The 22,565-nt window shown below is 36.4% G+C and overlaps 1 protein-coding gene across 1 annotated transcript in view; it reads right to left on the bottom strand.

Moving 5' to 3' along the window:
* The window catches only part of ADGRB3 (adhesion G protein-coupled receptor B3), an 844,067-nt gene that overhangs the window by 154,161 nt on the left and 667,341 nt on the right, over positions 1-22,565 (bottom strand). Inside the window, exons 16-18 of the mRNA XM_065911328.1 lie at positions 12,269-12,395; positions 10,554-10,657; positions 6,592-6,694 (exon numbers count right to left, since the gene is read on the bottom strand). Of these exons, the coding sequence (XP_065767400.1) occupies positions 6,592-6,694; positions 10,554-10,657; positions 12,269-12,395 (334 nt within the window). The remainder of the gene's footprint in view (positions 1-6,591; positions 6,695-10,553; positions 10,658-12,268; positions 12,396-22,565) is intronic.

The raw sequence follows: 22,565 nt of genomic DNA, 5'->3' as shown, positions 1-22,565 counted from the left end.
CCAAGTGGGGGGAAGCAAGGAATAAGTGACCTCCATGATTCTGATGAACTATAAGCAGATTGGTATTGTTACTGTGATAAAACAAAAGTCAATAAAGTAGAGCAAAAATGGAAAGGTCAGCCCAGGTCATGTTTAACATTTCTCAAATTTGATAAACTGTAGAGCTATTTCTGAATATAATTTATTCCTGAGCTCTAATATATTAATGCAAGAAAAATCAGTGACTAGAAACGTTCATAGATAAATAAAACATGCTCACTTCTTGTGTCTGAGCAGAGTTTGAGAATCACTTCTGTAGTAAGTGAGACAATGACAAATGTTTGTCCAAGGGAGTGGAGTGGTTGGATTTCAGTTTTAGCTCCACGAATTGTGTTACCCAGGTACAGGGAGGGGTTAACGATGCTGGAAGCAATAGACTAGTGAAAAGGATTTGTAGCTGACGGATGCAAAAATCTGGATTTGAGAAATACATGAGGATACACCTGACATACGGCAGGTTTATTAGATTTACTAAGTGAGGGAGAAGGAGACAACTCTCAAAGGTTCCAACATACGTAGCTGGGTTGCAGAGGATAGGAAACACATACAATTTATACTGTATAAAGTACATACATATATATATATATATACAATGTGTTTGAGTGTGGGGTGGAGACAAACGGGGGGAATTTAGTGGTGAACAAAATTTGATGCAAGGACATCTAATGCTCAGATGCATGTCCATGAGTCATCACTATCACCATTGCTATGACCACAGCAACTGTTTAAGGACCCTTACAAAGTGCCTCAAATGTACTGTCGTGTAACCTTGACCGCAACACTATAAGGGAGATACTGAGAAGAAGCTAAGGTGTAGGGAGGCTGAGTATCGAGCCCAAGATCACACAACCAGAAAGCAGAAGAGGTAGGGTGCTTGGGTCCCTCTGCCTTAAAATGCCTGATCTTTACTTTTGCCACCAAGAGGTGAATGTCTCCAGGGAAACCTGGAGAGCTCTGACCTTCAAGAGATGGGCAGACTGTTTCAGAGGGTATCAGGAGAGACAGATGGGTGGATGAAAACACATAGTCAATGTTCCTTCCCAGAAGCTGAACACTGATACATTCAGAGGCCAGGCGTGGAAGTAAACGTGTGAAGAACGTGAGTCTCCAGCAAAAGGTGGCCATGGAAGAAATGGTTGAATTAGGGAGTGCTTCACCCAATGAAAGTCTTCAAATTCAAGACTTTATTTTAGAAAAACACAATTCTGACAATGCAAAGACATCTTCCATTAGAATAATCACAGCCTTCTAGTTTGGCTCAGTCTTACTGATTATCTCTACACAAACCATATAACAAAAACATGACAATGTTTGATAAAGGTTAAGTAAGCACCAAATGCAGCAAGAAAACTGTGTATGGTGTGTGACTTTTAAAAACTGCTCCAACACAGTTTTTGTATTTTTTGCAAGACTGAATTAAAAGACATGGCCTATTATGTAATTCAGTGGTCCAAACATTAAGAATGAGAGAAATTCTTTTCAAAGAGTGATAAGGATGGGTCTGCATATCTGAAATAATTTTTGAAGTTTCCCTTGACCTGTCAATGAGAAGTTTTGCTAGGTCTCCTAGATCTCCTGGGATTAAAGTTAGTATCTATCTTCACCCTCTCACATTTAACTATTATCTTTTAGAATAAGGATGTCTATTCAGGATGTCTGTAATTTATTTTATAACACTTTGGTGTTCTTGGTATGATACTATATTGGTGCCTGTTGTTTTAATCTTTAATTCTAGGAGCTGTCTAGGAATGCACAGAACAAGGTGTTCAGTTGGCCTTGTATTTGAAAGGGTCACACGCCAGAGTCTTGCAGAGTCAACTGCAAGTCCTTTTGATTTAGGTAGATTTATCCACAGTCAACACTTCAATTATGAACTAAATATAAAAGATTGATCTTTATTGATGAACTAGTGTCTAGGCAATTATTATGGTGGAGGTATCAGTGGCTTCCCTTTGGTGAACATAAAGGTATTCAACATATGCAGATGAGATATTATAGCTAAACATATCTTAGTCTAAATGAACTGCATGGAAGATTCCATTGGTGCCTATATCCTATACCTCTTAGAGATGAGGCCCATAGTTTTATCCCCAGTTGCACTGAGTCCAGGCACTGGGTTAGGAGGATTCCTGATTGAAAGATGCTGACTAAAGGCACAGATGCCTGTTTCTAGAGCATTGCTCTCTCCACCTCAAGTGAATGTGCACATAAGATGTGGTCAAAGACTAAAACGGCAGAGCCCCACAGTTTCACCGTGTTTACAGAACAGGCTTTGCTCTTGATTTGCTAATAAATGTTTATCTAATAAATATCTGACTGTCTGGTTGAGATTAGGCTTGGCTTGCTTCCATTATAACCTGGAAGTGAGGTTGTAGCTGAGGGGAGAAGCTCTCTCTCAGAACCTCCCCAGGTGTTCACTACTATCTAACCAAAAAAACAACAATTTTGCTAATTTTGGCTTCCATCAGTAAAAACAATGCTATGAAATGGTTAATATGATAAATCATCTCAAAGTGTTTTAGAAAAAGATAGGTATATATTTTTGTGGTTAAAAAACTATTCTCTGAATATATGTTTCCAAAATACTAGGTCCAAAATAATCTACATGGCTCAACAGCAAACATTTGCATACTTTAAAGTACAAAGGAAATTCTAAAAATAAACAACATTTGAGTGATAAAAGAACATCCTGGTTGAAATTTAAAATGCACAAAGAAATCAAAGGGCAATGACATTTTATGAGATAGCTTGAAATACAACGAAGTCAGTTATAATTACATTTTATCACTGCATTTTAAGAAGAGATATAAGAAATTGCATTTGATTCCTCTCTCTGCTGCCAGCAATTGAATCTATAGTTCAAAGATTTGAATACATCATATTTTAAACAATGGATCATTTCAGCTTGTTTCTAACCCAACTCAAAAGAAGGCAGAGATACTCAGTAGTGAGATAATTGAATCAATTATAATTCAGCAAGCAATTCGGAGAAAAATCACAGTCTGACACTTCAAACTATTCTGGACCTCAGCATCAAATGCCAGTTTCTACACAAACTACCCATGACACCTCTCAGAGGCAATACCAAAGAACCTGTTCATCAAGAAGCCCTCTCAGATGTTTCCAAGTATGGAATGGTAAAGCATTAGTCAGAACTTATCAGGGAAATAAAAGATAGGAATTCGATCAATTACAAAATGCCCAGGGCAGTGATGGGATCCTACACACAACCTAAAAAATGTACTGTACCCACTGACCATATATTACTTTTTAAAAATATTCTTTTGGAGTTTATACAGATCATAAGTTCATATAGATATTTCATTTTGCATGTTTTCTTTTTTTTTAATCATTGATCTCACAACAGTGAAGCAGGTACAGCTTTTCACAAACTGCTATTTCACATAAAAAATAAAGTGAGGTCAATTAAATTGAATTCAGCACGTGTATCATAATCAAATATACAATTAATTCCCCTGGAAACCTGATATTGTTGAGAATGATTAAGAATAAAATCCTAGTGGGTTACATTTTTCTTTCAAAGTCACTCCATAGTGGATTGTCCTAAGCTAGGAAGATCATTTATTCAGACTTACTAAAGCAAAATTAACATAGCATGAGAAAAAAAACCAATAATTTTTCATTTTCTTCATCATTACTACCACTTACCACCTGCTCCTCCCCACAAGCATAAACAACTGTAGGAGCAGAAATCAGCACAGTCTGTCTGGAACAGAACCACCAGGATCCCAAAACCACATAGAATCTATTCTGCAGAAATAAAACTATGCTGACTTTTTTTTTTAAACCAAGCCCAATGCCAGTCATGCTGCATAATCAGAAATGAAAAGTAAAATTAGACTTGGCTTATCTTGCCTTTGATGTTATAATAATCACAGATATCCAAAAGACATTCTAACTAAAACAAAAACAAAAACAAAAAAACAGGACATGGAGAAACTGGAAAAGCCCAAAAGGGCAAGCAGAATGTAATTTCTCAAGACTACTCTAGTTTCTAAGTATTACTATGATTTAGACCTATTCAACATAGCAGTCACTTGCTACATGTAGCCACTGAGCTCGTGAAATTCACCTGGTTCAAACTGAGATGTACTATTTGTATAAAATACAAACCAGAATCTGAAGACTTTATAAAAAAAAATGTTTTAAAATATTGTATTAACATTTGAAAATGTTTCTTATATGTTATCATGGTCATCTTTTGGATACATTGAGTTAAACACATTATTAAAATTGATTTAGCTTACTTATTTTTATTTATTTTAAAGTGGCCAGTATATATCACTATCAGATATGTAGCAGGCACGTGTGGCCAACACTGTATTTGTATTGTACAGCAATGATCCAAAAGAAATAGACAATAACCATTACAACATGTAGAAAACCTCATGGGAACTTCTACTAGTCAAACCATTTGGCTCAGAACTTGTAAAAACTTTGGCACATAGTATAAAACAGTTTTTACAGCATATTTCCTACGAAAGACCATGATGTTGGGAAATAAGAGTGTTTGGAGGGTAAAACATGACAGAAAGGGAGGCTTTGTTGGGAAAAAAAAAAAAACAAAAAAAAACCCAAGTTCAACCACCAGCTAAAGCAAACTCTATCTCAACTTTTTCTGGTGCCCAGATCCAGTAGATGATTTCTGCTTCAGAGGGAAACTCTCCTTTTGCAGGGAGGTTCAAGGATGAAGAGTTAAAAGAATTATGACCAGGTGAGAACAAGTGTAGGAGTTCTCCTAAGAGCCTGCTCAGGGAACAGTAAGAACAGGGGTGAGGTGGGTGATGATTATCTGCTCAGTATTCTTGGGCTTTCCTGGTGGCTCAGCTGGTAAAGAATCCGCCTGCAATGTGGGAGACCTGGGTTCGATCCCTGGGTTGGGAAGATCCCCTGGAGAAGGGAAAGGCTACCCACTCCAGTATTCTGGCCTGGAGAATTCCATGGACTGTATAGTCCATGGGGTTGCAAAGAGCTGGCCTCGACTGAGGACTTTCACTCCACTTCCCTTCCGGACCCCTGGGGACGGGGTGTCTCGCACCCTACACCCTCACCCTTGCCCCTCACTGCCCCTCGTTCCTTGCCTTCCCAGCGGGTCTGCGCCCACCCCACCACCCTGTGCCAACCCAGCGTCCCCTTGGCTGGTTGCTTCCCACACTTCTTTCTCCTCCCAGTTCCAACTGCGCCTCCCTCACTCTGGCCTTTCTGCCTAACTTTCCTTTCCCAGGCATTTCTTTGCAAACTTATGTTAAACAGTCAGAAGGGAGACCTGAAATGTATTTTAGTAGACTTTGCATTTTCTTATCTCATCACAGGAAAGAAATAGGGGGAAAAAACCCCAAACAATCCCTAAGCGCTCAGATACATGAAAGGTGGATGCACCTTTCACTTCTCCAGGGCCCCTTACTGGACGCTTACTGCTGTTCCCTGTCTGGTTTCTGTCTGTCTTGGTCAGTGACCCTTCACTGTCTCCCATCTTCCTGCAGCCCAAACAGAATACGGGTCAAAACAAATTTTCATCAGAATCATCTAAGTAGTTTTCCAGCACTCTCAAGACCCAGAATCAGATCCTTTGGGTGGGAATCGGATTCTGAGGAGGGCAAGTTTAGTAAAATTAAAAAAAAAAAAAAACAACTATCCATAATTTTCTGATGGTGATGTCAGTCCTACAAATACCTAATATATTAAAAGAACCAATTGAAAAGTACATTGGATGTTCCAAGAATGACAGGGTATAGGGAAAAAAATTCAATTATTGACCTTAGTATTTGAAAAAAATTAAGAACAGGCCCGAATTGACAAATATTATTAAAGCATTTTTCAACAGAATATCTTTGAGATTAGGGTCATTTAATTTATGATTTCTGTTATGGGTTTCTTGGAATGTATTTCAAAGTCATTTAGTAAAAAGACTGATCCTCTAAACACATGGTTATTTAACTCAAGTCATACATTTTTACCTTCTGCTGAAAGTGATTATTCAGTTAAAGAACTACAATACTGTTTAAGTATAAAACTACTTTTTGGTTAAGTTAAATTTTATTGAAGGGCATAACATGTAGAGTCACTCTCACCTAATGCTCTCTTATTATTATTATTGTCTAAAAAAGCTTTTTAGTGGATTTTCAAGAGTTATGTTACACTTGTTAGCAATTTACAGTTGAATTAGAAATCAAAATGTTAATAAATTATGCCAAAACACAGGAAATCTTATTACAATTAGGATAATGAATTAAAAATTCGTGCTTTTGATGTTTCAAAGTTTTGAACTCATAGAGCTTTGATATAATGTTTAATAAACACATATTTCTACTATTATAAACAGCCTCTCAATCCCCAAGAAATTAAGTCAAAGGCATGTATTTCTGTACTGGAATACATAATACTTTTATTCAGAACAAGATATTTTTACTTTTAAAATAGTTTTGTCATAAATTCCCCATGTTATTAAGAAAAAAACATTTAGATTATCAATAAGCAACTTTGGTCACAACATAAACACAGAAAGAGAATGAAAATAATCACCAACCATACCTTATTATGTGTCTGAGTCTGTCCAACCAGTATGAGGATGTTGGATGAGATGATAGACAGGCAGAAGTTAATTAGAATTATGGACCTCTCAGAGCGTATGTACCTAACCAGAGAGAGAAACAGTGTCCAACTTTAAAGTGCAAAGGAAAGACGAAAAATTCTCTGTTATACAAATTGGCAGAACTCATCCAGAAAAAGATACACTAAGCTGCAGGCTTTACATGAGAAAACATAAAAAACAGTCATTTTTAAGAAAGATAATGGCAAAAACCACCACAATATTGTAAAATGATTAGGCTCCAATTTATATAAATAAATTTATTAAAAAAAAGAAAGATTATCCTTTGAGACCCAATTTCATAGTGAAATGTGATATCCAAGAGACCTTTAAATTTTATTTTCTTTAGACTTTAGTGTAGACAACATGGCATTTCTGACAGAAGCTAAGCTGTACCTCTGTTATCACCGTACATTTTTTTATTAGAAATAAAAAATTTCTTTAAACTATGAATTAGTATAAGAACCTTTACTATATATGTATATGTAATATGCTAATTATCACCAAACTCATCAATGGGTAAAATTCTAGAACCAAAAAGAAAAAAAATCCACACAAATTGTGAAATATCCCCCCATCCCTGCACTGTTTACCAGAACGATGCCATTACTTTCATGAAACCACATTTTCATCCACTACGTCACTATCTCAAGTTTTTTTAGGTTGTTACTCTTTACATTTTTCTTTTCCTGAGTAATTGTCCCAAACCAAGAAAAAAGAAAATGAATCTTTACTGCTAAAAACTAACCCAGTCCACAAATTATTCATCATTAGGCTAGAAGATTACTTGGCATCTGCCATATTTTACCCTTATGAAGAAGTTTATATACGGTCTGTCACATAATCTTTAAGTGCATCAAGAATGTAATTCATGGAGAAAACTGCTCAGAATCAAATGTTCTACCAGCTGTTTACCCTAACAGGGTAGCAGCTATTTTGCTTTCCTCTACCCAGTGGCAAATCACTGAGTGACAGTTAAAAAAAAAAAAAAAGAAGAAGAAGAAGATATATTTGTTCTTGCTGTGTATTTGAGACTGTCCGATTTGTATTAGAACATGAAATCACTGTCCACGCCTGTGCTGGGTTACATGGGGGTGCAAGAGATCTGGAGACACTTTAGAAAGTAAAATCTATCAAAGTTCTTTCTCTCTGTTGTGAGGAATATGAAGGCTGAGGCCCTACATTCCACCACATAGTTCAGAAAAGAGTGCAAACCAGAAATGAGTAACACTAAAACATAAAAAGCATTTTTAATGTAAGAGAAACTTCCTTTCTTCACAGAACATAGAAGGAGCCTAAGTTGACTCTCAATTGAAAAAGAAAAATGGGTTCAAGAGTAGCTTAATCTTGTCCCTGCATCATCAATATCTAAAAATATAATAAACCACAAACTGGGATACTGAAAACATCAAATGTTAAGTTGCTTCTATTTTGTGGGTGGGATATGTATCACAAAAAGTTTAAGGACTGCACAAAACTGACCCTTTATGTGATATTAAAGGCTTCCATGACACCACAAGCACATAGATATTGTTTAAAAGTTTTCATTGATATTATTTACTCAGTAAATAGAAGAAACATGGTAATAAGGACCTAGACTGACCAACCTGCAGAGTTTTTCCATTTTCATTCCCATTGTAATATTGCCTTAAAATTTTACTAGTTATCTCAACTTTGAAAACTTTCTAGAAAAATGTTTTACATTTTAAACAAAATTTGTGAGTGCATCATTTCAATATATGGGCTGAAAAGACATGCTCAGTTGCTCTTTGATGTAACAACATAACTCCACAGAATATATTTGTAGGTGGAGAGAACGTCGCAGTGGATTCATTTTTTTGATGAATATTTCTAATAAACTATGAGACACCAACAAATTTCAAGTAGTAATTATATATAAAATAATTCTGATGTTCACACATTTTATACATCATTAGGAAAGCAAAAATTATAAATCTCTTAATTAGAAAAAAAGGCAGTAGGATTGTGAGCATTCATGCTATAAGAGCCACTTAATATCAATAGTTTTTGAATCTTGAAACTTCTATCAAATTATTAATATTATTTCAAGTCTTCTACCTGTAGACAATGAGTTGATGGCCACTAATTGTTAGGAATTCAAATTTATGTTGTTTCTGGGGAGTGTCTTTTATACTTCTAAGTGTCATGTCAAAACTGGGTAGATACTTTCAGTTGGAGAAAACTCTTATAGTAGGTGATTTTCCTGGATTTTCTGTATTACAGAAAACTTTACTAGGGACTAATTAATCCCATATTTCTTGGATAAACTTTTTATATCATTTATACCAGCAGTGTTTGTGCTGGCATTAGCCATATGTATTGAGGTGTGAAGAAAAGGTGGAATTCGTGACTGAATTCTAAGTAATGAGAAATGGAAATTAGTCCTGAATATCTCAGTGAGTATGAATTATGATGCTATTGATGAACTGTGATACTATTACCTAGTATCCTGGCCTATAAACACTGCCTCATTTCCTTAGAAGAATCTTTTAGGCAACTGTGGGAGTGAAAGGCTTCTTTCCAGTCTTTGCCTGTCTTGCTCTTGTATTATCAGGACAATGCCTGATCGACTGAGCCCTGAACCCAGGATCCTACTGTCTACTATGCCATGCCTAGACCAAGCATCTCTTTCATTTCATAAGAACTGATTATAGATTATTAGATTGTCTTTCTTAACATTTCACTACCCTTCATGGGAAGGCAGAACTTCTGTTACATATCTGCACCAACAGACCAAGAATGTATACATACTTAGTTTTGTATGAAGCATAAAAATTTTAATATCTTTGACAATATAATATCCTGGACAATTAACTTTTGTCTTCAAAAGAGTAAAAAATGTAACAGAGAACACTTTTTTTCCAAAAATAGATGTCAATCAAATGACCTTTCCTTAATAAATTATAATTAACTTTTGGACAGAATTTTTTTTATATTAAGTAAAAGATAAGTACATTACTAGGGCTGGCAATCTTTGCAATTTTAATATTTCAAATATTCAAATAATAACATGTAATTATCTATTTACTAATATAGCAACTGTTTTTAGAATATTTTTAACTAATAAAAATGGATATAATAATGTTTAACATTTAAAAATTTATTGGGAAGTTTGGTTAAACACTAGCTAACAATATGTCAGTAGACATAATAAACCTTACAAGTCTAATATTCTCATTAATAGAATAAGAACAAATCTTAGGAAAACACTATATTTTCACATAATATCAAGTAGATGCAATTTCAGGTATTATAGAACAGTATTTTTCAATCACTTTCTTGTCTATGTATTTTTTCTGACTTCTTTTAATCAGTTTGTCAAAATCTGACTTATTGGAAACATTCAACCAAGAAACCTTTTCTAAAGCTTTATGGTATCTATTATGTTAATGTATTAATATTATAGAAGATTTTACTCATTGTACAGGATACATTGTATGTGTTTAAAACAAGAATTTGTAGACCATATTTCTATAACAGAGAAATTAATTTGACTGTATCAATTAAACTCTCAAACTCAATAGCAGTTGGGATAAATAGAAACTGCACATAGACTAAATTTGGGGTATTAAGAATACTTGGGCATAAGCAACTTGTTGAAGACTACCATCATCTGAATTGAGTGTGTGTGTGTGTGTGTGTGCGTGTGTGTATGCTTCGTTTATTTTCTTATCATAGGAAAATATAGAGAAGAAAATTAAGTAAACACTTACTTAGCACTTTTGAGTTCATCTATTATAGTTCAATCAAAGCAATTATAGCTGTTTTAAAGGTACTTTTTCCAATAAATCAAGAAAACATGAGACATATAATAGCTATCATACTCTCTGATTTAACTCTGAATGACAGCATTCCATTTGAAGTGTGTTAACTGATTACATACCTCCATAAGGCGGCATAGACCACTGCTAGGGTGACCAACGCCAAGCAGGAAAGGCCACTGCCCACGATTAGGGTAACTGAAGGTGTACTGGAGGATTCCATGATCTGCAAATCAAAAAAAGAAGCACACAAAATAGAGAGAAAGAGGATTTTTAAAATAAATGAAAATAACTTCTAAACTCAACCAAACTATCCTAACACTCAAAAATAGCCAATATAGTTGTTATAGTAACCAGATAATTACCCAGTAACCACTCTGTTCACATAGTCTCAACCCCTAAAATGACTAATTCTAGTTGCTCCCCATCTCCTACTGTGAAGTAATGAAGGCCTTAAGAGTTTTCAGTGCTGGATTGTGGCATATACCCACTTATTGCTTTCTAAAATAAATCACTAAAGTTACAACTTGGACAACATTAACATGTTAAATTTTCTCTAGCTGATATTTGAAGCAGTATTCATTTTTCTTCAACTAACTACAGTTCAGTTATTTCACAATATGTGTTTTTAGCGAAATGTACCTTTATCCTCCTATTTACAAGGCATTATGTTATACAAATCTGGTAACTAGATATTGAAAAATGTTCAAACTTTCTGACTTTTGACAACTTTGCTTTAAGTCAAGTATTCTTTCATTTAATTTCAGTAGCTTGGCCTCCTAGAACACAGAAGAAAATCAAATTTCAGATAGAAGACCTAGAATATGTTTTGTGATTCTTTTTTCTGTGAACAAAATATAGAGTTAATTTTCACAGTCAATATCATTCTCTAAATATATGACCTTGAAAAATAAAACCTTATATTTTTAAAAAAATGTATAAAGATCACAAGCAGTCACTGATTTGAGAGATTTCTTTCTTCAGACACTAACATGGTACTAACTAGTAAAATCTACTGTTTTTTCATATTTGTAGTATTGGAAGTTTAAAGAAATATACTTTAAGATCAAGTGTGTTCCAAATCTTAGATAGGCACAATGAATTTTATAGATATTTTTGGTTATCAAAATAAGTAACAGTGATGCATATTTAGGCCAGCTTTAGAAAGAAAGTCACATTTATCTTAATAATTATTTCTCACCATTTCAATTTCTGAAACAATTTTTCAAAATACCTTTGATGAGGATATTGTTTTTCTTTCAGACAGTTCATATAGCTGCCTGCTTCAGAAACTAGTTTTGCAAATCTATATACTTATAAGGAATGATTTTACAGTTTCTGATAGTCCATACTTTCACAAAAACTTCATTTAATGTTTTAAAAATAAATATCCAAGGACATCCCAGAAAACCTGTACTGAAAATATCCAATGCAGATATGCAATGTGTTTGGCTATAGTGTCTGGGGTCTTCATTCTACTACTAACAGTATCCTTACAAATTCCCCAGAACAGATTTCGAGTTCTAAAATAAAGGTTAAGCTGACAATCATTTTTATTTGAAAGTTTGCAGCATATTAGCAATATGATTGAACTACATACTTAAAACTATACTGCAGAAATTTCAAGTTAGAAGACATAAAATTGAGTAGAATTTAGTTATAGCACACCAACTAGAATTCATTTCACCAAGCCACTGTAGCTAAGGAGGAGACGAACCCATTTTTGCCACCCTGCAACATTTTCCAATTCCCCATTTAAAATGCAGTTCCCTGGAGAAACACTCTCCACAACGTCCCTGCCTTTGCATTAAAGCCGTGTTTTCCCTTTGTTACTTACTATTTCTCTAGGTTGCTGAGCCAAAATGGCGAAGGTAGAGAGACGATCACATAAGCATTTCGTATGGGATGCATCGGTAAGCACAGTTTTACATCCCTGGGTGGACCACGTTCCCAAAGAATCGTTCCTGCAAAGTGTGGGGGGAAGATCGGGATAAATACGCCTGACGGCCAATTCCGTAAAGAAGAAAATGCAGTTTAATTGAGAGAATCGTCTACTGTAATTCCTGCACAGGAAAAAGGAAAAAAAAAAAATCTACTTGTTGTTGAATAGGACGTAATTTAGATGCATCTCCAGTAAGGCAAAGCGAGAGTGTTTGGAGGAAGCAGGCGGGCGGCGGTGCAGCGTGCAGAGAGCTGTCCAGCGCCGGAGGTGCTGAAACCGGGACTGACTCTGTCCAGCCCTCTGCGAGGAACGGCGGCAGCGGCGGCGGCACGAGCAGCCGCCAGAGCGTTGGCAGCCACTTCCTATGCTCATCGGATCGTTTCAAACACTCAGAGTGTAAAGAGGCTTTTCACATTTCATACCAGCTCTGATTCCCGTCCCGTATTTTTGGATCGTGAATGTTGGCTTTTAAAACGAGGATTTCTCTGAAAAGCCTGCCTAAAAGGTTAGATAGCTCGTGTTGGGTGATAGAATCTTCTCCGCTGTTGGTTAGGGATTTTTTTTCCCTCCCCTTAGAATTAGCTGCTGTGAAAATTTCACCCTGGAAATGGGAAGCAGCAGCAGCAGCAGCAGCGGCATCAGCTGGTTCCGACTCTCATTGCCTTTGCCTGGTATCCAGGGGAGGGGTGGGTCTCAGACAGAAGCTTCCCACTCCACACTTCACTCAGCCCGAGCTCCTCTGAAGCCCTTGACATTGCTCCCCCCATCCCCACCCACCTCTCTTCCCGGGGTGGGGCATTAAGTATTAAGCTAACCTGGAGTCTGCTACAACATTTAGAAGAATAACTCCACCTCAAAGTCTGGTAGGAAAGGGGAAAGAGGGCCTGCTTCAATGTTCCCTTTGGTGTAGCCATTCAAAATTCTAAAGCATATGGTTTATTTCCCACCCCAGCAGAACAATAAAAATGGTATCAACCTACGCCTACTTGAGGGGGGTAAAGAAGGGGGAGAATCCTTCCACCCCCGACTGAACTACTCCACAAGAAGAGGAAGAAAAGAAAAAAAAAAAAAAAAAAAAAGCTACGGAGTTCAACCAATCAACTTGATTATCATTACACGTGTTATATACTGAATGCACCAATTGTCACCTCCCCTCCCCCAGGCATGGAAACTCTCCAACTAGCAAACCTGTGTGTATGTGTGTGCTTAAATTTCAAACCAAGTTACTACCTATGTTAAAAATGACTCTAAAACTCCAGAAGCAGAACACATGGCTTGATGCTAATTTTGATAAGGTACTTTTTATTTCACCTACTCCATATCTCTGAATGCCTAAAGCTATTGGGCTAAATATGAATGCAGTCTATTTCTGAGGTATTTCAATGACAAAGGTTTCACTGTGATAGTTGGACCTCCAGGTTGAGTTGTAGAATATAATTCACACTATCCCTATTTTTGTATTTAGATGCAATATCTGTTTAACATTTATTAATTTTATTTTAATATTGATTTGATGTCATTAATATTCATGACTCAAAATACTGTTAGTTACAACTTTTTTTAAAGAGAAAGAATAGACTATATTTGGGAAGAGGCACATAAAAATTATGACTAAGTTTACCCAAGTACTTCTAAGTATTAGCCAGCTAATATGAGTCAGTTAAAAATTTGGTAGGCTCTTTTCTTTCTCATGATGTCACAGAACCATGCAATATATATATATAATATATATATACTTATATATATATATATAATTGATTGTCTGTCTCATATCTTATCTTCTTGTGACAAACAGTTAAGGCCAAATAAAAAATGTTTATCTCAGTAGATTAAAGTTTAAAGAAGAATGATACATTTAAGAGAATCTGACAATTTTTAAAGCATAACATTGATAAAAAATAGCAGCTTATTTATCCTGGAAAGAAGTATTTCTGCTCTCAAGATGGAGTCCAGTACATACACTTTTCACATTATGTAGCTATGAACAATAAACCAAAACAAAGTCTTAACCTGGAACAAAACTGTACTGCAAATAAGACCTCATATGAGACAAAGTAGCATGTTTATATTTAGGTAGTGAAAGCTTGTTTACTGAAGAAAATGTTAGCTACCACTAACCTTTGACTGTCAGATATAGTCTATGTTCAATATAATGTTGCTATACTCTGAAGATCATGTAAATTTTATATGACATCTTTAGAAAAGTAGGTCAATTTACTTTGCTCTGTACAATGATGTAGTGCTGACCTGATCCAGCCCCAGGCAAACTGGGAAGTAAGTGACACTGGTTTCCATTTTTTAATCTTTCATTCCCCCCAAGCATGAAATGTTTCTAATCTCACTGGACCCCTTTTGATGGATCCCCTCTTAAGGTTACATAACCTCTGCCTTATTTTTTTTTGGAATTATTATCCCTTTGTTGACTTTATCTGATTAAACTAAGATAATAAAAGTGACTGAATATAGTTTGATGTGTTCTCTTCAGCTTAACACAGTCATAAAACACAAAATAATGCATCTGATGGCAGAACAGCAGAATATGATCAGATGGGTAGGAGTGAAAATTTTGATAGGTGAGGGGTAACTAGCAACTTCTATACTTAGTCACTTCCAAGAGTTGAGTAATAATAAGTGTGATGCCATCAGATGTTAAATTTTATATTGTTTCATAAAATCTCTTGATATTATAAAATCACTAGCATACACATTACTATTATTACAAAAACTATAATATATGTCACTTGTATTTTCAAATAGTTCATAGCTATTCCGACTGTACAAAATTCTTTGAAAGCATGGCACATGTGTCTGATTGATTTCAGGGAGACCTTGTAGAACAAACTGTTATGGTGATAGAGATAATGTGAAGCAAAACAGCTTCCTTAGTCTGCACAGAACAAGGTGTTAAAACACGTGGACTATTTCAGCAGTCACATTATTCTAATTTCAGAGATTTGCATGCCATCATGATTAATGGTATAACTGTGAATTATTCTTAGTTATTAAGTGCACCTTGTCATCAATGGGGCAAGCAAATACAATGAAATATGTATGAACATTAAAGATATAATAAGACTAACAGACTGAGGATGTCAGAAACAAACAGAAAATGGCAATACTGAAAAATCACATCTTTTTTTTCATAGTGTCTTTTCTGAACGCTAATTTTTTTTTTTCCAAAAGTTTTCAAAATAACTCGGCCTGCAGAAATTTCATATAACTAGCACATTCTTTGTTGGCTACACCTACATTCACCCATGTTAGCCATTAGCTGTCATCTGTACCTCTTTTCCTTCTTCCTATTATTAGGCTGGCTAAAAGAAGAAGAGTCTGCCTGTCCCAAGTACTCAAAAGTACATACTCACAAGCACAGAGTTCTGTGAAAATATAAGACCCCAAATCTATTACTTCCCAGCTTAATATTTATTTGAGGCCTTTCCCAATTTTCTAAGAGTTTATACAATATTTCTCTGCATCTGAATTCATTGTTGGGTTCTTGATTTCATGGGAGAATTAAATACTATAGCATACACTTATATTCTTTAGCATTTAAGATTAAAGAAAAAGATTATCCGTTCACTCCAATGAAAAGTTGTTAGTAAAAAACTTGAGAGCAAAAACTTACAGTGACACATTTCAAAACTGTGTCAAGAAAACAAACATATCTTTTGAAATACCAACACAGCTAAATATTCCTCTCAAATCAGTCTTTTATAAACTGTTTATACTGCTTCACCGTACATCATTGGGTAAAGTGTTTATCATGAATAAGTGATACACTTTAGGAGGTTTATTATAAAATCTCAGGATTTTGATGGTCAATTTATTCAAAATCAAAATAGCCTCAATATCACTTCTTAAAACTTTAATACATAACTTCTGAGTACACTGTCCTTAAAATGTATGTGTACTGAAGGAAAGTGTTTCCCAGTCAATAGCAGTCATTAATGTCTAAGAACTAGGTGAATCTGTATCACTTTCAACGTATATGCTACACTCGCATGAATAATTATATACGTCTCTTTGTATAAATTATTCTCATAATACAGAAATTTTGGAGTACAGTTAAGGAAATGTTCTCAGTTTTGAGCAGAAACAGTCTGGCGGGTAATCTAGTTTCCAGGACATTGGAAATACTAACAAATTTGTTGTCTCTAGCAGCCATGGCTATGTCAGAATGCAGTGATTCATAAAAATTAGGAAGTTTTGTGAGAACTAACCTTAGTGATCACCTAGCCCATTGGTTTTCAACACTTACTGTATATTAAAGCCATCTGGAGACCTTTAAAAATTAAAGTCTGAGGTGGGGCCTGGAATTCTTTCTTTTCCCCAGATCATTCTGATATGCAGTCAGGGTTGAGAAGCACTGATCTATCCCAAATACTAATTTTTACAGATGAGGAAAGTGACGTGCAGTGAACTTAGGAAGCTTGTTGAAGGCACAGAGTGAGACACAAGGTTGTCTCTCTCATTCCTAGAGTAGACATTTTTTTAAATACTAAATTTTAGATGTGACCTGTTTTAAAAAGAATGTAATGAACAGTCCTATGAAGTATAAAGTCTGCGTGTCATGTTACCTACACTTGAAAATAACGTGGCCTTTGTGTAGTGGTTTTTAGGAAGTACGATGTATCAGTGGATGAATTTAGCTAAAGATAGATTATCAAACTGTTGTGTTCATCTTGTTTTATAAGTGAAATATATATATATATATATATATAAATTATCATAATGGCTGCATATAGTATTATATACTAGTATATACATACATATATAGATCATTTTTACCATAAAAAGAATAAAAACAACATAAAGCATTAATATCTCATTCACTGTCATGAAATTTAGGAGTGAGTACTCTGCAACAAGAAGGAACAACACTTATCATCCACTACTGAACCTGAAGTTATAAGTGATTCCTCCATACCTTAAATACCAGCAGAATCCCAATTTTTCACCTTAGTTCAGTTCAGTCGCTCAGTCATGTCCAACTCTTTGTGGCCCCATGGACTGCAGCACGTCAGGCTTCCCTGACTATAACCAACTCCTGAAGTCCACCCAAACTCATGTCCATTGAGTTGGTGATGCCAACCAATTATCTCATCCTCTGTTGTCCCCTTCTCTTCCTGCCTTCAATCTTTCCCAGCATCAGGGTCTTTTCCAATGAGTCAGTTCTTTGCATCAAATGGCTAAAATATTGGAGTTTCAGCTTCAGCATCAATCCTTCCAATGAATATTCAGGACTGATTTCCTTTAGGGTTGACTGGTTTGATCTCCTTGATGTCCAAGGGACTCTCAAGAATCTTCTCCAACACCACAGTTCAAAAGCATCAATTCTTTGGCACTCAGCTTTCTTTATAGTCCAACTCTCATATGCATACATGACTACTGGATAAACCATAGCATTGACTAGACAGACCTTTGGTGACAAAGTAATGTCTCTGCTTTTTAATATGCTGTCTAGGTTGGTCATAGCTTTTCTTCTGAGAAGTGAGCGTCTTTTAATTTCATGGCTGCAGTCACCATCTGCAGTGATTTTGGAGCCCCCCAAAATAAAGTCTCTCACTGTTTCCATTGTTTCCCCATCTATTTGCCATGAAGTGATGGGACTGGATGCCATGATCTTAGTTTTCTGAATGTTGAGTTTTAAGCCAACTTTTTCACTCTCCTCTTTCACTTTCATCAAAAGACTCTTTAGTTCTTCTTCGCTTTCTATCATAAGGGTGGTGTCTTCTGCATATCTGAGGTTATTGATATTTCTCCCGGCAATCTTGATTCCAGCTTGTGCTTCTTCCAGCCCAGCATTTCTCATGATGTACTCTGCATATAAGTTAAATAAGCAGGGTGGCAATATACAGCCTTGACGTACTCCTTTCCTGATTTGGAACCAGTCTGTTGTTTCATGTCCAGTTCTAACTGTTGCTTCTTGACCTGCATACAGGTTTCTCAGGAGGCAGGTCAGGTGATCTGGTATTCCCATTTCTTTAAGAATGCTCCACCTAGATATGAGCTAGTTCCAGGAACACCCCACACTTAGATTTTCCCAGCACTTCTCTGTGCCTATTCATGCTTTCTGTCCACCACTGGAACATTAGTTGATAAATTCACCTTTCTTACTTTATTTACAAAATGAATACTCTCCATGCCACAATAAAATGTCAGTGCTTTTGAGAACTGTGTCCTGTATGAATTTGAACCACCGACATACCAGTTTTCACTTAGTAAGGACTTAATGACAATATTTTGCTCAGTTAATTTAACAATTATTTATATTTCAAGGGATGGATTTTTTTAATACTTTTGGACCCAGACAGAATGTCTTAGCTCTAAATCATCTGCTGTCCTTCAGCATATCATAGAAATGCAATCTGAAGAGTATCAATGGATCTTAATAGGCTTATCTATTTGCTTAAGGTGGTTAAACATCATCTGATGTTAAATTCTGAAAGATTTGGCATCCTGCAGTGATTATGCTCAATCCAGCAGTGAGGCCTAAGTCTTCACTAACTAGTCAGTAAGTATTTAGTGAGTGTTTTTCAAATACCAAAGTGGAAGACACATAGAAAGAGAAACCTAACATTTTCTTTCCTAGGAAAGTTGACCTTCTGGTTGTAAAGACTGTACAACCAAGAATGTTTTCTATCTGATTAGTTTTACAAATTGTTCCAGAAAACGCTTCCAATACTGCCCTTCCATTTTAAGGCACTATCATTTTCTCTCCAGATAAATACCATTATTGGGCTCCCTGTTCCTTCCTTGCTATCTACCCTCAAGTTCAATTTCAACACAGCAACCAGAGATCCTATTGACACATATGTGCACTCATGTCGCTCTGTTCAAAACTCTCTCAATGGTTCCTCTCGTCTCACATGGAGTGAAAGACAGTGCCCGTAAGCTTGTTGTTTCCTCACTGTGGCATTTTTGTGCTGTCAATTCTCAGGGTCCAGAATGCACTCTTCAAAGACAGTCATGTTGCTGATTCTCTCACATCACAAAGGTCTCTGCCTTTATGTCATCCTTCCAGAGATGTCACTGACTATCCAACTTAACATAGTAACTCCCCCTCTGTGGTAGGCTAAAGTTAGCTCAACTCCTATACAGTTCTTCTCATCAAGAGGTGGAGGTTTTCCTTCCTCTTGCTGTGAATCGTGGTAAGGCTGTGACTTGATTTGGTCAGAAAAATGCAGTGAAAGTGATCTGTTTGAGCTGAGGGCTCAAAAGTTCTTACAGTTTCCAGCCTCATCATCCTGAAATTCTGCACAGTCTGGCTTCACGAAGGGTGAGAAACCAGCACCAACCACCAGCTATGTGAGTGAGGCCATGTTAGGTCATCCATCCCTAAGCAGAGCTATTAGTTTACTGTAGCCTGGTGAATGACACCAGACAAAACTGCAGAAGAACCAACTAGCTGAACTCAATCAAAGAACTGAATCACAGAATTATGAACAGCAACATGATTGCTTTCTACGCCACTAAGATTTGAGGTGGTTTGTTACACAGGAAATGATGCGTTCCCCATCATTACTTTCCCACATGCCCTGGTCTTGACCTTAGTGGTCTACTGCTGCCTGTAGCACATACTACACATAACACATTTATGCATGCACTTTCTAGTTCACTTTTTCCCTGTCTTTGCTTACTAGAATGCAAACCTCCAGAGAAGAGTGATATCTATGCATTTATTTCAGTCTTCGAAGATCCTAAACAGAGCTTGACATGTAGCAGGTGCTTGATAAATACTTGTTGATTTTGTTGTATTTTTGATTTGTTGATTTTGGTGTAGATTTTGACCTAGAGTGGCTGGACTTTCTGACCTCATTACTTCATTTCTCAACAAATATTATTAATCTTCAAAGACATTCAAACACTGTGCTAGATTATTTTATGGCCATACAGATTTCCACTCTGCCTTTTGGAGCTTGAGAGCTTCCGTGGTAATTATTTTGCAGGTGTGGTGTCATTGTCATTTCGTCACACATTAAATTCAAGAATATGTTGCTGTTGTTGTTGCTCTTGACTGAATATCATTTACAAGAATGGTAGCATCAGTTTTATTTCAAGTAATGGCATTTGTTCATTTACTTACTTATGTTTAAAACTGTGGTAAGAACAGTTAACATGTGAGGCACGGAATACACAGCTGACAATAGCCCCAATGTTGTACACAGATCTCTGGAACTTACTCTTCTTGAATAACTGAAACTTTACCCCACAGAACAGAAACTCTCCATTTCCTCCTCTCCCAGCTGCTGGCAACCACAATTTCCAAAGTATAAGCAACAAAAGCAAAAAAAATGACAAGTAGATGAAAAAAAAAATTCTGCCTAACAAAGGAAGCAAGAGAGTGAATTGGCAGCCAGCAGATGGGAAAAACTACTTGTGAGCCACGTAAATGATAAGGAGTTAACGTGTCAAATACATAAGGAACTCTTACACACCCAGAGCAAAAAGAAAAACAATTAAAAAGGGGGAAAGTAGTATCTTTTTTTGCCATTTTGTAAACTGGAAGCGCTGAGAGTAGAAAGGAGTATGGGAAGTAAAACCATTAAGGGAATCAATCTACTGGCTTATAAATATGTATAAATATCTTCACCATGATGTATTAATAATTAAAGGTTAAGATATGCAAGGTGCCATCATTAATTAGTCAATAGGCAAATAAAAATAATCATGCTAATGAAAATAACAGCTAACATTTATTGAGTGTCTATCCAATGTTAGGTGCTGTGGTGGATACTTTAAACACATCTACAAAGAAATCCTAAAATGAAATACCAAGGTTGCTAGTATTGACAAAGAGACTCAGTGCCTCCATCCAGGATCATGAGGGCCCTGGAGCCAGAAAAAAGCCCACAGTTGGAAGGTACCCAGATATCTCCATCTGCCTAGGGTCCATGTAACCATGGATGCCTACCTTTGTCCTTATTATGTATGTTTAAAATAAATAAATGTCACCAAGAGATGGTGACATTCCTCACGCCATCCCGCTGGTGCAGAGCTACACCAGGAGCTAAGCCTGAGCCTGTATACCTTCAGAGCAGATTCCCATCCCTCAGTTCTCCCAGTGAGGTGGAGGCAGGGGAGTGCACAGCTTGACCTAAGAACATTCAAGGGAGTACTCAGAAAGGGCACCGTTTTGGGAACTGAAATCTCAGTAATTCACTTGGAGAAAGAGAAATATTGTATGTGGAATGTAAAAAAAAAAGGTACAAATGAACTTATTTACGAAACAGAAATAGAGTCACAGGTGTAGAAAACAAACTTAAGATGATCAAGGGGGAAGGAAGGGAGGACTATACTGGGAAATTCAGATGGACATGCACACACTACTGTATATAAAATAGATAACCAACAAAGACCTTCTGTATAGCACAGGGAACTCACTCCTTAATATTCTGAAGGGGCCTCTATGAGAAAATCTAAAAAAGAAAGGATAAATGTTTATGTCTAACTCGTTCATTTTGCCATACAGCAGAAATTAACACAACACTGTAAAGTAATGCTGTTGTTCAGTCGCTAAGTTGTGTCAAATTCTTTGTGACCCCATGGACTGCAGCATGCCAGGCTTCCTTGAATTTCACAATCTCCTGCAGTATGCTCAAACTCATGTCCACTGTGTCCATGATGCCATCTAATCATCTCATCCTCTGTCGCCCCTTCTCCTCCTGCCTTCAAATTTTCCCAAGCATTAAGGTCTTTCTCAATGAGTTGGCTCTTCGCACCAGGTGGCCAAAGTATTGGCGCTTCAGATCCAGCGTCAGTCCTTCCAATGAATAGTCAGGACTGATTTCTTTTAGGATTGACCAGTTTGATCTCCTTGCTGACCAAGGGTCTCTCATGAATATCTTCTCCAGCACCACAGTTCAAAAACATGAATTCTTTGGCACCTAGTCTTCTTTAAGGTCCTGTTCTCATATCTTACCATGCCTACTGGGAAAACCGTAGCTTTGACTAGATGGCCGTTTGTCACAAAGTGATGCCTCTGCTTTGTAATATGCTGTCTAGGTTTGTCATAGCTTTTCTTCCAAAGAGCAAATGTCTTTTAATTTCATGGCTGCAGTTATTGTCTTCAGTGATTTTGGAGCCCAAGAAAATAAAATCTCTCATTGTTTCCACTTTTCCTTCATCTATTTGCCATGAAGTGATGGAACCAGATGCCAATATCTTAGTTTTTTCAATGCTGAGTTTTAGG

The sequence above is a fragment of the Muntiacus reevesi genome, chromosome 19, assembly GCF_963930625.1.
Source record: "Muntiacus reevesi chromosome 19, mMunRee1.1, whole genome shotgun sequence".
In the NCBI taxonomy this organism is placed as follows: Eukaryota; Metazoa; Chordata; class Mammalia; order Artiodactyla; family Cervidae; genus Muntiacus; species Muntiacus reevesi.
Note: the sequence above shows the minus strand (reverse complement) of the source record. Positions and strands in the feature narration are given on the sequence as shown.